General features: G+C 44.6%; 1 protein-coding gene across 1 annotated transcript; it reads left to right on the top strand.

The window, feature by feature from the left end:
• The first annotated feature begins 9,541 nt into the window (after nt 1-9,541).
• LOC142286399 (uncharacterized) lies at nt 9,542-10,663 on the top strand. The gene is made up of 4 exons (XM_075333358.1): nt 9,542-10,118; nt 10,330-10,418; nt 10,567-10,617; nt 10,652-10,663. The coding sequence occupies exons 1-4, from the start codon at nt 9,629-9,631 to the stop codon at nt 10,661-10,663; spliced, it is 642 nt and encodes a 213-aa protein (XP_075189473.1). The 5' UTR covers nt 9,542-9,628.
• The last annotated feature ends 3,718 nt before the right edge of the window (nt 10,664-14,381 follow it).

A 14,381-nucleotide genomic window follows, 5' to 3' on the forward strand; every position in this document is an offset into this window, starting at 1 on the left:
TTCAAGAAGCAACAAACACATGGACTTATAGGAGCAAAACTCCAAACATAACTGCAGGGAGCTTCCCAGCAAAGCAACAAAGAGGGAAGATTCCACATTCAAATACACGGACAATACCCACAATTATTGACAACCCAGATAAGAACAAAAGAACAAAAACAACATAAGAAAGAACCAAGCACTTATCTGGGGTAGATGTGGTCTGGAGCAAGAGGAAAAGGCTGGTGAGCTACAGGACAATGATAACCGGCTCAGACTGCCAGGAGGCCAAGGTTTAAATAGGCAGAGAGTTAGCAATGGAAACGCCCATTGCTCCAGCACACCTGGTCTCTGTCCAAACCATTCCTGGCTACAAGAAGGAGCCTCACAACAGCAAAAGCATAACTGAGATTCACAACACGCGACTAAGTGAACGGGGTTACCCTGCTGTGATAATTAAGCAGGCTTATGAAAAAGCAATGTAAAAAAACCTAATAAATAAAAAAATGCTAGCTAGTACAACATCAGATCCCTTAAATATTAAAAGATGTGTCATTCATTTCAAATACACCCTCCTATTTGATCTGATCAAATCCAGTATCAGAAAAAACTGGCATCTTATTAAAAAAGATCAAGATTTAGCAAGCATAGCATCTAATGACCCCATAGTCTCCTACATAAGTAGTGTGAATTTGAGTGAATTCCAGGTAGAAAATCGTTTTGAAAATATCAGAGCAAAAACCTGGTTGAAAAAAAATAGATTATACGGTAATTTGAAACGCGGCAACTGCCCTTTCTGTGTACATCACCTATTAGGAGATTCTATCGAAATCGGGAAAACAATTTTCAGGATCAACGACTTTATCTCCTGTAAACCCAAATACGTTGTGTATGCGATCCTCTGCCCCTGCCATAGCTTTTATATCGGAAAAACTATAAGACCACTATATGTTAGATTCCGAGAGCATTTTAAATCTATTACTTCAGGAGTCGGCTCTCCCCGCTTAATAAAACAAATCAGAGACTGTCATAACAGTAACCCTGATTGTTTAAAATTTGCAGGTATTTTAAGGGTTAAACTCCGTTCAATAGGAGGAGATACCCATAAACTCCTGCTTCAAAAAGAATCTTGAATAATAATGGATCTAAAAGCTCTCGGCCCCCTAGGTCTAGACGAGAAAAATGACCTAGCAGTTTGCAGATTTGAAATATAAAAAATATTTTAGAATAATTTTAACAAGTCCTTTTTTTGTGTTTAATGTTTCTAGTAATGTGTATTTTACACCAGTTTTTAATTCACATAATGCCGTGGGATCCACGTTTCCCTTTATAGGTGTGGCCTCCCATGGCAGTCACTACAGGACCCCCCGAAGCACACATTGTGCGAAACGGCCAGCCGCCGTCCTACCACATTTGCCTCCCCTCACCCCCCTATGCTGTACCCGATCCACATGTAACTTAAAAAATAAAAATAAAAACACCACGAATGAAGATACGGTTGCTGCTGCCTCTTCTACCCCAGATTGGATTTGAGTATATGGACTTCTCTCTTGGATGGTGCACCCGTACACTCCATGGTCTGGTTACGATCACTGCATAGCGACGGATCAGTAGGATTAGCAGTGCCCGGTGAATCTGTTTTTTTTTTCATATATATACATATATATATATATATATATATATATATATATATATATATATATACATATATATATGTGTTTTTCCAAAAGTGGCAAAGAGACTTTAGGAGGAGGTGAAAATTTTGCCAGTATGGGGCCCTGAAATTCCTAGTGGCGGCCCTGGGCACGGGATACAATGGGGCACTATGCCAGCTATTCTTAGTGACACTTTACACATATTAGGATCACTTTGCGGTCACTAACAATATGGCTCCGCACTGTGATCCTAAACTTCATCCTTCCTTATCCCTTTGGAAACCCGAAATGGGAGGGGGAGGTGACATCACACATAGGAGAGCAGATTTCACCCACATTTACTGCAGTTGTAATGGGACCTAGTTGTGCAGTAGGATTTCAGCAGCTGCTCCCCCTAGTGTTTAGGAGTGGAAAATATCAAACTTTAAAAAAAATATATATATTTTGCTCAATTAAAAACAAATTATAATATTTCAACAAAACATTAAAACATTACATTTTTTCATACTTTACAATTCTTCAGTTATTGAATTTTTTTTTTTAACAATACCTTCCCTTTAATATGCTTGTATACAGAACTCTGTGTACAGCCAGCTTCTTTAGCAATGACCTTTTGTGGCTCACCCTCCTTGTAGAGTGTGTCAATGACTGCCTTCTGGACATCTGTCAAGTCAGCAGTCTTCCCCATGATTGTGTAGCCTACTGAACAAGACTAAGGGACCATTTTAAACGCTTGGGAACCATTTGCAGATGTTTTGTGGTAATTATTCTAATTTTCTGAGATAATGACTCTTGAGTTTTTATTGGCTGTAAGCCATAATCATCAACATTAACAGAAATAAACACTTGGAATAGATCACTCCAAGTGTAATGACTATATAATATATAGGAATAGCTCTCTCTGTGTGTAATGACACTATATAATACAGTTAGGTCCAGAAATATTTGGACAGTGACACAAGTTTTGTTATTTTAGCTGTTTACAAAAACATGTTCAGAAATACAATTATATATATAATATGGGCTGAAAGTGCACACTCCCAGCTGCAATATGAGAGTTTTCACATCCAAATCGGAGAAAGGGTTTAGGAATCATAGCTCTGTAATGCATAGCCTCCTCTTTTTCAAGGGACCAAAAGTAATTGGACAAGGGACTCTAAGGGCTGCAATTAACTCTGAAGGCGTCTCCCTCGTTAACCTGTAATCAATGAAGTAGTTAAAAGGTCTGGGGTTGATTACAGGTGTGTGGTTTTGAATTTGGAAGCTGTTGCTGTGACCAGACAACATGCGGTCTAAGGAACTCTCAATTGAGGTGAAGCAGAACATCCTGAGGCTGAAAAAAAGAAAAAAATCCATCAGAGAGATAGCAAACATGCTTGGAGTAGCAAAATCAACAGTCGGGTACATTCTGAGAAAAAAAGAATTGACTGGTGAGCTTGGGAACTCAAAAAGGCCTGGGCGTCCACGGATGACAACAGTGGTGGATGATCGCCGCATACTTTCTTTGGTGAAGAAGAACCCGTTCACAACATCAACTGAAGTCCAGAACACTCTCAGTGAAGTAGGTGTATCTGTCTCTAAGTCAACAGTAAAGAGAAGACTCCATGAAAGTAAATACAAAGGGTTCACATCTAGATGCAAACCATTCATCAATTCCAAAAATAGACAGGCCAGAGTTAAATTTGCTGAAAAACACCTCATGAAGCCAGCTCAGTTCTGGAAAAGTATTCTATGGACAGATGAGACAAAGATCAACCTGTACCAGAATGATGGGAAGAAAAAAGTTTGGAGAAGAAAGGGAACGGCACATGATCCAAGGCACACCACATCCTCTGTAAAACATGGTGGAGGCAACGTGATGGCATGGGCATGCATGGCTTTCCATGGCACTGGGTCACTTGTGTTTATTGATGACATAACAGCAGACAAGAGTAGCCGGATGAATTCTGAAGTGTACCGGGATATACTTTTAGCCCAGATTCAGCCAAATGCCGCAAAGTTGATCGGACGGCGCGTACAGATGGACAATGACCCCAAGCATACAGCCAAAGCTACCCAGGAGTTCATGAGTGCAAAAAAGTGGAACATTCTGCAATGGCCAAGTCAATCACCAGATCTTAACCCAATTGAGCATGCATTTCACTTGCTCAAATCCAGACTTAAGACGGAAAGACCCACAAACAAGCAAGACCTGAAGGCTGCGGCTGTAAAGGCCTGGCAAAGCATTAAGAAGGAGGAAACCCAGCGTTTGGTGATGTCCATGGGTTCCAGACATAAGGCAGTGATTGCCTCCAAAGGATTCGCAACAAAATATTGAAAATAAAAATATTTTGTTTGGGTTTGGTTTATTTGTCCAATTACTTTTGACCTCCTAAAATGTGGAGTGTTTGTAAAGAAATGTGTACAATTCCTACAATTTCTATCAGATATTTTTGTTCAAACCTTCAAATTAAACGTTACAATCTGCACTTGAATTCTGTTGTAGAGATTTCATTTCAAATCCAATGTGGTGGCATGCAGAGCCCAACTCGCGAACATTGTGTCACTGTCCAAATATTTCTGGACCTAACTGTATATAGAAATAGATACCTCTGTGTGTGATGACTATATAATATATAGGAAAAGATCTCTCTGTGTGTAATGACTATATAATATATAGGATTAAATCCCTCTGTGTGTAATGACACTAATCTATATATATAATTGCCTTATTCTGTCTGTCTGTCTGTCTGTCTGTCTTGCTCCAAAATTGTATCCTTACGGTGACACAAAGCTGATTGGCCGCTGGGCTCGCCACGGCCCTGCCCCCCCGCACGGATTGGCCGCTCGCCCAGGCAACTCGCCCACGCCCCGCCCCCTCACGCAATGCACGCTCGCTCTGGCCCCGCCCCCGCATGCATTCCCCGAACCGACTGACACGGAGCCACGACTCCCAGGTGAGTACTGTACCCCCGGGAGCCCACATCAGCGTACGCCGCCAACCCAGCCGACACATACCCTCGCATTGCTGGGGCTGGCCGGCGTATGCTGGTGTGGGCTCCCGTGCGAGCGGGGGACGAGATACGCTGGTAACCATGGTAGCATAGTTACCAGCGCATCAAGGTCCTGCAGCGGCGGAACATACACACACGCACACACACACACACACATCAGATCACACTCACTCTCACACACACCTCACACACACATAACATCGCATCCACACACTCACAACATCCTGGGATATCGCTTGCTTCTCGGCGGCGATACTGTGGAGTGAACTTCCAGGACCTGCCGGAGGATCACATGGCCAGAAGCATGTGGTATCTCCGGATGTTGTGAGTGTGAGCGCGTATGTGCAATATCGTCAATGTGTGTGTGCGTGAGTGTATGCGATCGGGTGTGTGTGAGTGTATGCGATCGGGTGTGTGTGAGTGTATGCGATCGTGTGTGTGTGTGTGTGTGTGTGTGTGTGTGCGATCGGATCTGTGTCGGCAGAGGAGCACGGCGTGCTGGAGGAGACTGGGAGGAGAGAGGCTGATCCTGGGGAAGGCTGGGAGGGGGAGGCTGAGAGAAGAGAGGCTGATGCTGGGGGAGGCTGAGGCTGGGGTAGGCTGGGAGGAGAAAGGCTGATGCCGGGGACAGAAAAGGCTGATGCTGGGAGGAGAGAGGCTGATGCTGGGAGGAGAGAGGCTGATGCTGGGAGGAGAGAGGCTGATCCTGGGGAAGGCTAGGAGGGGAGGCTGAGAGAAGAGAGGCTGATGCTGGGGGAGGCTGAGGCTGGGGTAGGCTGGGAGGAGAGAGGCTGATTCTAGGGACAGAAAAGGCTGATGCTGGGAGGAGAGAAGCTGATGCTGGGAGGAGAGAGGCTGATGCTGGGAGGAGAGAGGCTGATGCTGCGGGCAGAGAGGCTGATGCTGCGGGCAGAGAGGCTGATGCTGCGGGCAGAGAGGCTGATGCTGCGGGCAGAGAGGCTGATGCTGGTGCAGCATGGGGGATGGAGCACGATGGGAGGTGCGCAGCATGGGGTATGGAGCACGATGGGGAGTGCGCAGCATGGGGGATGGAGCACGTTTGGGAGTGCGCAGCATGGCGGATGGACCACGTTTGGGAGTACGCAGCATGGGGGATGGAGCACGTTTGGGAGTGCGCAGCATGGCGGATGGAGCACGTTTGGGAGTGCGCAGCATGGCGGATGGAGCACGTTTGGGAGTGCGCAGCATGGCGGATGGAGCACGTTTGGGAGTGCGCAGCATGGCGGATGGACCACGTTTGGGAGTGCGCAGCATGGCGGATGGACCATGTTTGGGAGTGCGCAGCATGGCGGATGAAGCACGTTTGGGAGTGCGCAGAATGGCGGATGGAACACGTTTGGGAGTGCGCAGCATGGCGGATGGAGCACGTTTGGGAGTGCGCAGCATGGCGGATGGTGCACGATGGGGAGTGCGCAGTATGGCGGATGGAGCACGTTTGGGAGTGCGCAGTATGGCGGATGGAGCACGTTGGGGAGTGCGCAGCATGGCGGATGGAGCACGTTTGGGAGTGCGCAGCATGGCGGATGGACCACGTTTGGGAGTGCGCAGCATGGCGGATGGAGCACGTTTGGGAGTGTGCAGCATGGCGGATGGAGCACGTTTGGGAGTGCGCAGCATGGCGGATGGAGCACGATGGGGGGTGCGCAGCATGGCGGATGGAGCACGTTTGGGAGTGCGCAGCATGGCGGATGGAGCATGATGGGGAGTGTGCAGCATGGCGGATGGAGCACGTTTGGGAGTGCGCAGCATGGCGGATGGAGCACGTTTGGGAGTGCGCAGCATGGGGGATGCAGCACGATGGGGAGTGTGCAGCATGGCGGATGGAGCACGTTTGGGAGTGCGCAGCATGGCGGATGGACCACGTTTGGGAGTGCACAGCATGGCGGATGGAGCACGTTTGGAAGTGCGCAGCATGGCGGATGGAGCACGATGGGGAGTGCGCAGCATGGGGGATGGAGCACGATGGGGGGTGCGCAGCATGGCGGATGGAGCACGATGGGAGGTGCACACCTCCCCCCAACACACACACACACACGCGCACTGCACAACACACACACACACTGGGAACCACAAACACCGCCCTACACAGACACCCACACACACAGACAACGCTGCACACACACAACACCCAACACACAAACACCGCGACACACATAAATATACGCACATACCGCACAACACACACATTGCACAAAACATACCTCCCCCCAAAACACACCACACACACACAAACCGCGCAACACACACACACACACAATGCTATAGACACACAGCGCTCCACAAACAACGCAACACACGCAACACACATACAACACCGCTCTCACCCCCCGCCACACCCAGACAACACCCAGAACATGTACAGCGCCCTACACAAACACTTGGTAAGTACACACAACAACATCTATATATATATAACAAAAATCATACATGAACTACACAATACGTAGATTCTAGAATACACGATGCGTAGAATCGGGCCACCTTCTAGTATAATATATAGGAATAGATTTCTCTGTGTGTAATGACTATATAATATATAGGAATAGATCCCTCTGTGTGTAATGTCTATATAATATTTAGGAATAGATCCCTCTGTGTGTGATGACTCTATATAACATATAGGAATAGATCCCTCTGTGTGTGATGACTCTATATAATATATAGGAATAGATCCCTCTGTATGTAATGACTATATAATATATAGGAATAGATCTCTCTGTGTGTAATGACTCTATATAATATATGTGTTTCTCTTTTTGTATTGAATTACTGAAATAAATTACTTTTTTGAGCATATTCTAATTTATTGAGATGCACTTGTATCATTTAGACTTTTTGTATACTCATGTAATTTTTAAATGTTTTTAATGTTTGGTTCATTTGATGAGTTTTTTTTCGCTCTAATAAAGATGTACTTTGTATTTCTATCTTTATGTGGTGATCCCATTTTTGTAGTACACTTTTCTTTCTTCCATTATTTACCTTGTCTCTTTGGTACTACTGGAGATCACCATAATTGATTCCTGGGGTGGTGTCCTCCGGTCTGTTTTGGTTCAGGGCCCAAACCTGTCACAAGTCTCCAAACAACGAAAGACGTCCGTGACAATTCCTACATAGAGCAATTTCCTAATATTATTATTATTATTATTACACCTACTACATACTGGGCTAGGATTCTGAAGATGGGAATACCCCTTTAAGGTTAAAGGTAGACTTAAGTCTATCGAGTTTAACAAATGATCAAACCTAACATGTTGATCCAGAGAAAGGTAAAAAAAAAACAAAAAAAACATGCGCTAGATAGTAAGCTCCACATTAAAGAAAAAAGATTCCCTCCCGACTCCACAAACGTCAATCAGACTAGATTCACAGAATCAAGTGGACATAACCAGTAAAATTATATTTTTTAAGAAAGGCATCCAGAACTCTCTTAAATTTTAGTAATGAATCAACCATTACAACATTATGTGGCAGAGAGTTCCATAGTCTCACTGCTCTTACAGTAAAGAATCTGTGTCCCTGATTATGAATTAATATCCTTTCATATAACTGTAGTGGATGCCCCCCAGGCCTAGGTGTAAAAAGATTATTAGAGATCTCTGTATTGTCCCCTCATATATTTGTACATTGTAATAAGATAGCCCCTAAGCTTTCATTTTTACAAACTAAATAAACCCAACTTTAATAACACATCTTGGTATTACACTCCACCCATTCTTTTAATAACCTTGGTTGCTCTTCTCTGCACCGCCCTATGTAAGGGGACCCATTTTGACCTCCAAAGCAGGTGTAATTGTGGATTATGATGAGTTATTGGACTGAAAAGGTCTCATATACTGTTCTTCACAAGGACCCTTTGATGTCTGTGCCCACCAGTGGCCTTGGCTGTCTGCAGTGAAATCAGCTGTATGAATGGGGAGCCGGCCACTGCTGCATTCAATTGTTGTCATCCCTCAGAAGAGATAAGTAATACTCTCTATGGGAAATCACTATGAAATAACTGGGATCGCAGCACAGCTGTCATTTCTTAAGGAGTCACCATCATTTTATTTATTAATTTATTATTATTTTCATAAATCAGTAGTACAAGTAAGATAAGAAACTTTGTAATATATCTCAGAGATACCTGCTTCCTTCTCCTCGTGGACTGATCTTTCACTCTCAATTCACAGATATAATTTACACTTAGTGGCCCACGGTGCGCGGAAGCAAGATGCAGGAAATTCAATAAGAGGCGTGCACCTTTCATTGAATTTGCCGTCCCTTACGACTGCTATGTGTGCTGCCAGGAATATACTCCAGTCAGTGACTGGAGTACATTTATAGCAAAAACAAAATTGCCACTTTTTTCACGTAAATTCTGATGAATTTGTCGGGCAGCCATGAGCATGCACCGCTCTGCCCAAGCTCTGTCCACATTCCTCCTACTTGGAAAAAACACAAAACATTTGTGGAACTAAAAGTTACATAAAACATTTGTGACATTTTAAGAATTTTAACATCAAAACTCTGTCAAAAACTCCTTGATGACTTTGAGTCCTATTGTGTACAGATTTTGACATTACTGAGCTAGGAGATGACAGTTGGTGCTCATATGCTTCTATGGAAAGAGGGAAAAGCTGGAGGAAGACACAGATATTCTACTGCAAGTTCACTTGTAGTGACAGACGATGTCACTGGTCTGTCGGTGATGTCACTTGACCTTTGACTTTGGTCCCTTTGTGATGTCATGTGACCTATAGAATGTGATCCCTTTGTGATGTCATAGAACAGTCATCAGAATATCGCTGCAGCCTGAATATCGTCCATTTGTTTTCATCACTTAGTGGGTGAAGGCGATTTTTACTTGCGCTTAGCAAATTTTAGTGTTATATAAAATATAATACGGAATAATAGAAGGCCTGTTAGAGGAGTAGTTCCAGGAGCCATCCGAGAGCGCTCCAGAGTGGACAGGACCTTCCTCAGCCCAGAATTTCATCTATGGAGCTGAATATGGAGAGTTTAAGTAAGAGAAAGAGAGAGAGCAGAGATGAGGTGCCAAAAAAAAGGAAAATAGAAACATCAGAGGGTGATAAAGATGGCACCAACCAAAACCTTATCAAGGCTCCAAAGAGACCTGGAAGCCCGATACAGCAGAGTATCGAGAGCAAGAGGAAAAGGGGACAAGCGATGGGGGACAAAGCTGATGATGAATCCAGCGTCTCCCCCAAAGCTGAACCTGAGCTGAATATGGAGAGTTTGAGGAAGAGAAAGGGAGAAAGCATAGATGAGGTGCCAAAAAAAAGGAGAACGGAAACATCAGAGGATGAAAAAGATGGCACCAACCAAAGCCTTATCAAGGCTGCAAAAAGACCTGGAAGCCCGATACAAGAGAGTATCGAGAGCAAGAGGAAAAGGAGAGAAGCGATGGGGGACAAAGCTGATGATGGATCCAGTGGGTCCCCCAAAGCTGACACTGAGCAGCTGTCAGGTGAGTACAGAAATAAGACCCCGAGAGTCAATAGCCCCAATGTAGTAATTGATGGGATTATGAACCTTTAGAATACCCCACCTATAATGATTTTTGTGCCTTTTCTCTTTGATACCTTCTAATATTGTTCTACCCCATGTTGTAATTGCTATAGGAGGCCACATTAGAATTATACAGGAATAATACATCTTATTTCTCCTCTCTCCATCAGGGACAACCCCGGCTGAATCTCCCATCATTGTGACTGGACTGGAGAGCTTCACCTTCCATAAAATCCTTGGAGAGGGCGGATTTGGTAAAGTAAGTATTAGGAATTGTGGTGACGTCTTCCTCATGTGTGATGTGGAGTAGTAATATGACCCTAGGAACATCACTGCTTCACATCTTCTCGTCACGTCTCATGGCAGGACGGGCCTTTCCTCCAGTTCTAATGCTTTGTATCCTCCAGGTCATGTTGGCCACACATAAGGCTTCCCAACAACAAGTGGCAGTGAAGATGGTGAAGAAGAGGCTCCTACTTAATATATCAAGAGACGAGATCCTGATAGAACGACAGGTCCTGGAGATGACTAGGAAGAGTCCATTCATTACTCGAGCTTTTGCCACCTTCCAGTCCCAGGTAATCCCTCCATAAGTACTCCTATACGTACCCCTCTATAGTTACCCCTATATATATCACTTGTAAGGCCACATCTGGAATATGGGATTCACTTTTGGGCTCCACATTTTAAAAATGATGTTCAGAAGTTAGAGTCTGTTCAAAGGCAGCAACTAGATTATTGCAAGGAATGGACGACTCCCATATGATGAGAGGTGGAAAAGTTGGATTTTATATCTTATAAAATAAGACTTCTCACAGGAGATCTCATTTATATGTATGAATACAAAAGACTGGAACATGACTTATTCCTTCCAAAGACATTACTAAGGACTAGGGGCACTCTCTGTGAGTGGAAGAAAGGTAATTACGGCAGCTAAATAGGAAAGGGTTCTTTACAGTTAGAGCATTCACACTGCAATGCCCAACCACAAGAGGTAGCAATGGCTGACACTATCACAACTTTTATATCTGGACTCGATGATTTCCTTAGTGCACACAACATTGTCGGTTATAAATGATTTAGTTACAAAATGTATAATTGGTGGAGGAAGTTTGAACTACATGAAGCAAGGTCTTTTTTCAACCTATGTAGCTATGTGAAAGGCTCACAATCTAACAGCTCTGAGATTTCTATATATTCTATGAATGCCTGTCCATATGGCCATGAAATGTTCTTCTAGGACATTACCATAGTATTACATGTATTATAACATTACCACCAGTGACCCATATCTAGACTATACCAGTAACACCTATTATCTCCCCTGCTTTATCACAGGACTACTTATTCTACGTCATGGAATATCTCAGCAGAGGAGACCTTCTAGACATCATGTCAACCAATGGCCCATTTCCTATTTCAGCCACCAGGTAAGACAGAACATGGATATATGACTTAGGAAAGACTAACTGACGGCTTTGCATTGCTATACTAACCCTAGCCCAAAAAAACACCTTTTCCAATTTCGTAAACTAAAATAAGACACAAAGACTGTGTGACATTGGATGTAAAAGGCCACAACAGCCCCGTTTATTAACAACAAACAATCAGTAACATATCATCCATAAACATAGTAATAACTCCATAAAACCACCAGCAAAGGGGGGGGTAAGTGAAGAGTCCGGTTGTACATGATTGCAACACCAGCTCCACCACGTGCTCTCAGCCGCACCACACCGGTTCAAGGACATCCAGCCGAGTGTGGCCCAAGCAATGTCCCGCTGGAACCCAGCCAAGCAGGGACCCAAATTAACATATTCTGCTGAGACTCAGCACAACAGTGACCCACCTTAACCAAGTATACCACTGCACCACCAGGGTTAACCCGTTCCTGCACTGGGTTACCCTCCGCTTTTTGTGCAATCCACCGACTTCAAATATCCCCTCCTTTCTGCCACAGGGAGCTTGTATGATACCTTGTAAGTGCGAGTCCCGCCACCAAAGATCAACCAGGGCCTTCACTATGGCCTCCCAAGTACGCCAATATCTCGATGGCAATACCAAATGGGCTCAAATGAACTCCATTGAACCTCACAACTCACCAGATAGAGACTCCAAAACCCAGTGCCGCACCACTGCTCCGCCCATATGCACCGCACCATCAAAAACCCTGTGGTAGTTTTTTAAAAAACGTGCCCTGTCACCCAACTGTGCATACCTCCAGAACTAGTGAGCCACTATATCCGACCACACGAGCACAATACCCGGGCGGGAAGACAAGGGCCCAAGGCAGACAAGCTTGATGTCCTGGATCAAGTCCCTGGACACCCTGGTCCAAGAACATCTCACCCATGTGTAGTACCAAAACATCCGGTGGTCCATCCAACCTACGTGATAGCACCAGTCCTCAAATACCCACTTCAGGGCCATTACCATACACTAAAGTTTCCCCTCCTCCCTGGCGACATTGAACTGCTGTCCATCAAGGCAAGCACTGGCCTGAAGGGAATTATTTAATTTTACCAACGTGCTAAAACGCCCCCACCCCAAAAGGGGAAGTTCCAAATACATAAAGTAACAGGACACACCTCCGACTTCGGGGTACAAACCAAACAACCCATATGCCACATAAAGTTTGCCATACCATACATAGCTAGCCAACTGAACCCAACCAATTGTACGCACCTTAAGAGCCCCCCAGAACCCAGACCAGCAGCCACTACCACTGCCCCACTCCAAAGATGAGACATGAAATTCTCACCCATTCTGCCACTATAATGCAGATCCAACGACACCCCCTAAACTGAAAGGAAGGCAACCCTGATTTGTCCAGAAGTCCCAAAGGAATCCGGACGCACCCCTCACTACACCAGACTCAGTGACACCATAACCCTGGACCTTCCGACAAACCTTGCACCAACCAAGTGTCTAACGCCAACCACTTCCCTGAAACTCGGCATTCAACCGCTGAAAACAACACCAGACCCTATACACAACGCCGCTTTTATCCACAAACTGCAATTATATCATGGCCTCTGGCCAACCTATCACCCACTCCCCGATCCTAAAGTTCCACCGCCAGGGAGGCTAACACGATTGGCACCGCGAACACATTCCCAGACCAAAATGCCCCCCAGCAAATCTGTCTAGGGACGATTCCAGATGTCTGCAGGTACCGAATGACCACCCACCCCACAGACCTGCCATATACATCTACACTACAACAGACCTCCCCCTGACCAATCCCATTGCCCCACAACCCCTATAACTCCACCTCACAATTTTCCCCCGCACAAAATGCACTACACCTTAACCCCTTGCTATCCCTGAGGTCTAGCATCCCTCTTTAGTTATGCAAAGAATAACAAAGTTTATTGATGCACAAAAATACAAGACACACAACAGGAAAAAATGGACATAATATATGACCATTAAAAACACCATAAATATGGGGAAAATAACCCTTGAAATGGGACAGAGAGATGGCTAAATAGCCATAGGGTATGAATAGCCTTAGCCAATGAAGGATGTATCCTATAGGCTGTATCAGTATATAATGTATAAACATCAACCAATGATGGATTAAATCATGCATGAGAACATCAAAGAAGTCATGAATTGTTGTATTATGCCAAAAATCACAATTGTGCAAAAACCCAATAGGCTATAATAGATATTTCCTGGAAGTATAAAGTGATATAGTCAGTAAAATACAAATGTGACAATAACAATAGTCACTGAAAGCCAGGCAGTGCTTTATGTAAAAGCACTACATGTCACAGGAAAAGGGGGATCCCCATAAAGATAAGCCCCCATACAAGTGACTATTGTTTCAGTGACTATTGTTATTGTCACATTTGTATTTTACTGACTATATCAGTTTACATTTCCATGAAATATCCATTATAGCCTGTTGGGTTTTTGCACAATTGTGATTTTTGGCATAATACAACAATTCATGACTTCTTTTATGCATGATATAAGCCTACAGGATACATCCATCATTGGCTAATGATTATACATGATATACTTATGCATGATACAGCCTATAGGATACATCCTTCATTGGCTTATGCGGGCGTCACACGGGGCGATATGTCGTGCGATCGCACCCGCCCCCGTCGTTTGTGCACAATGGGCAATTAGTTGACCATGGCGCACAAAGTCGTTTAACCACCGTCACATGTACTTATCTGCTAGACGACCTCGCTGTGGGCGGCGA

This window comes from Anomaloglossus baeobatrachus, chromosome 2 (genome assembly GCF_048569485.1).
Source record: "Anomaloglossus baeobatrachus isolate aAnoBae1 chromosome 2, aAnoBae1.hap1, whole genome shotgun sequence".
In the NCBI taxonomy this organism is placed as follows: Eukaryota; Metazoa; Chordata; class Amphibia; order Anura; family Aromobatidae; genus Anomaloglossus; species Anomaloglossus baeobatrachus.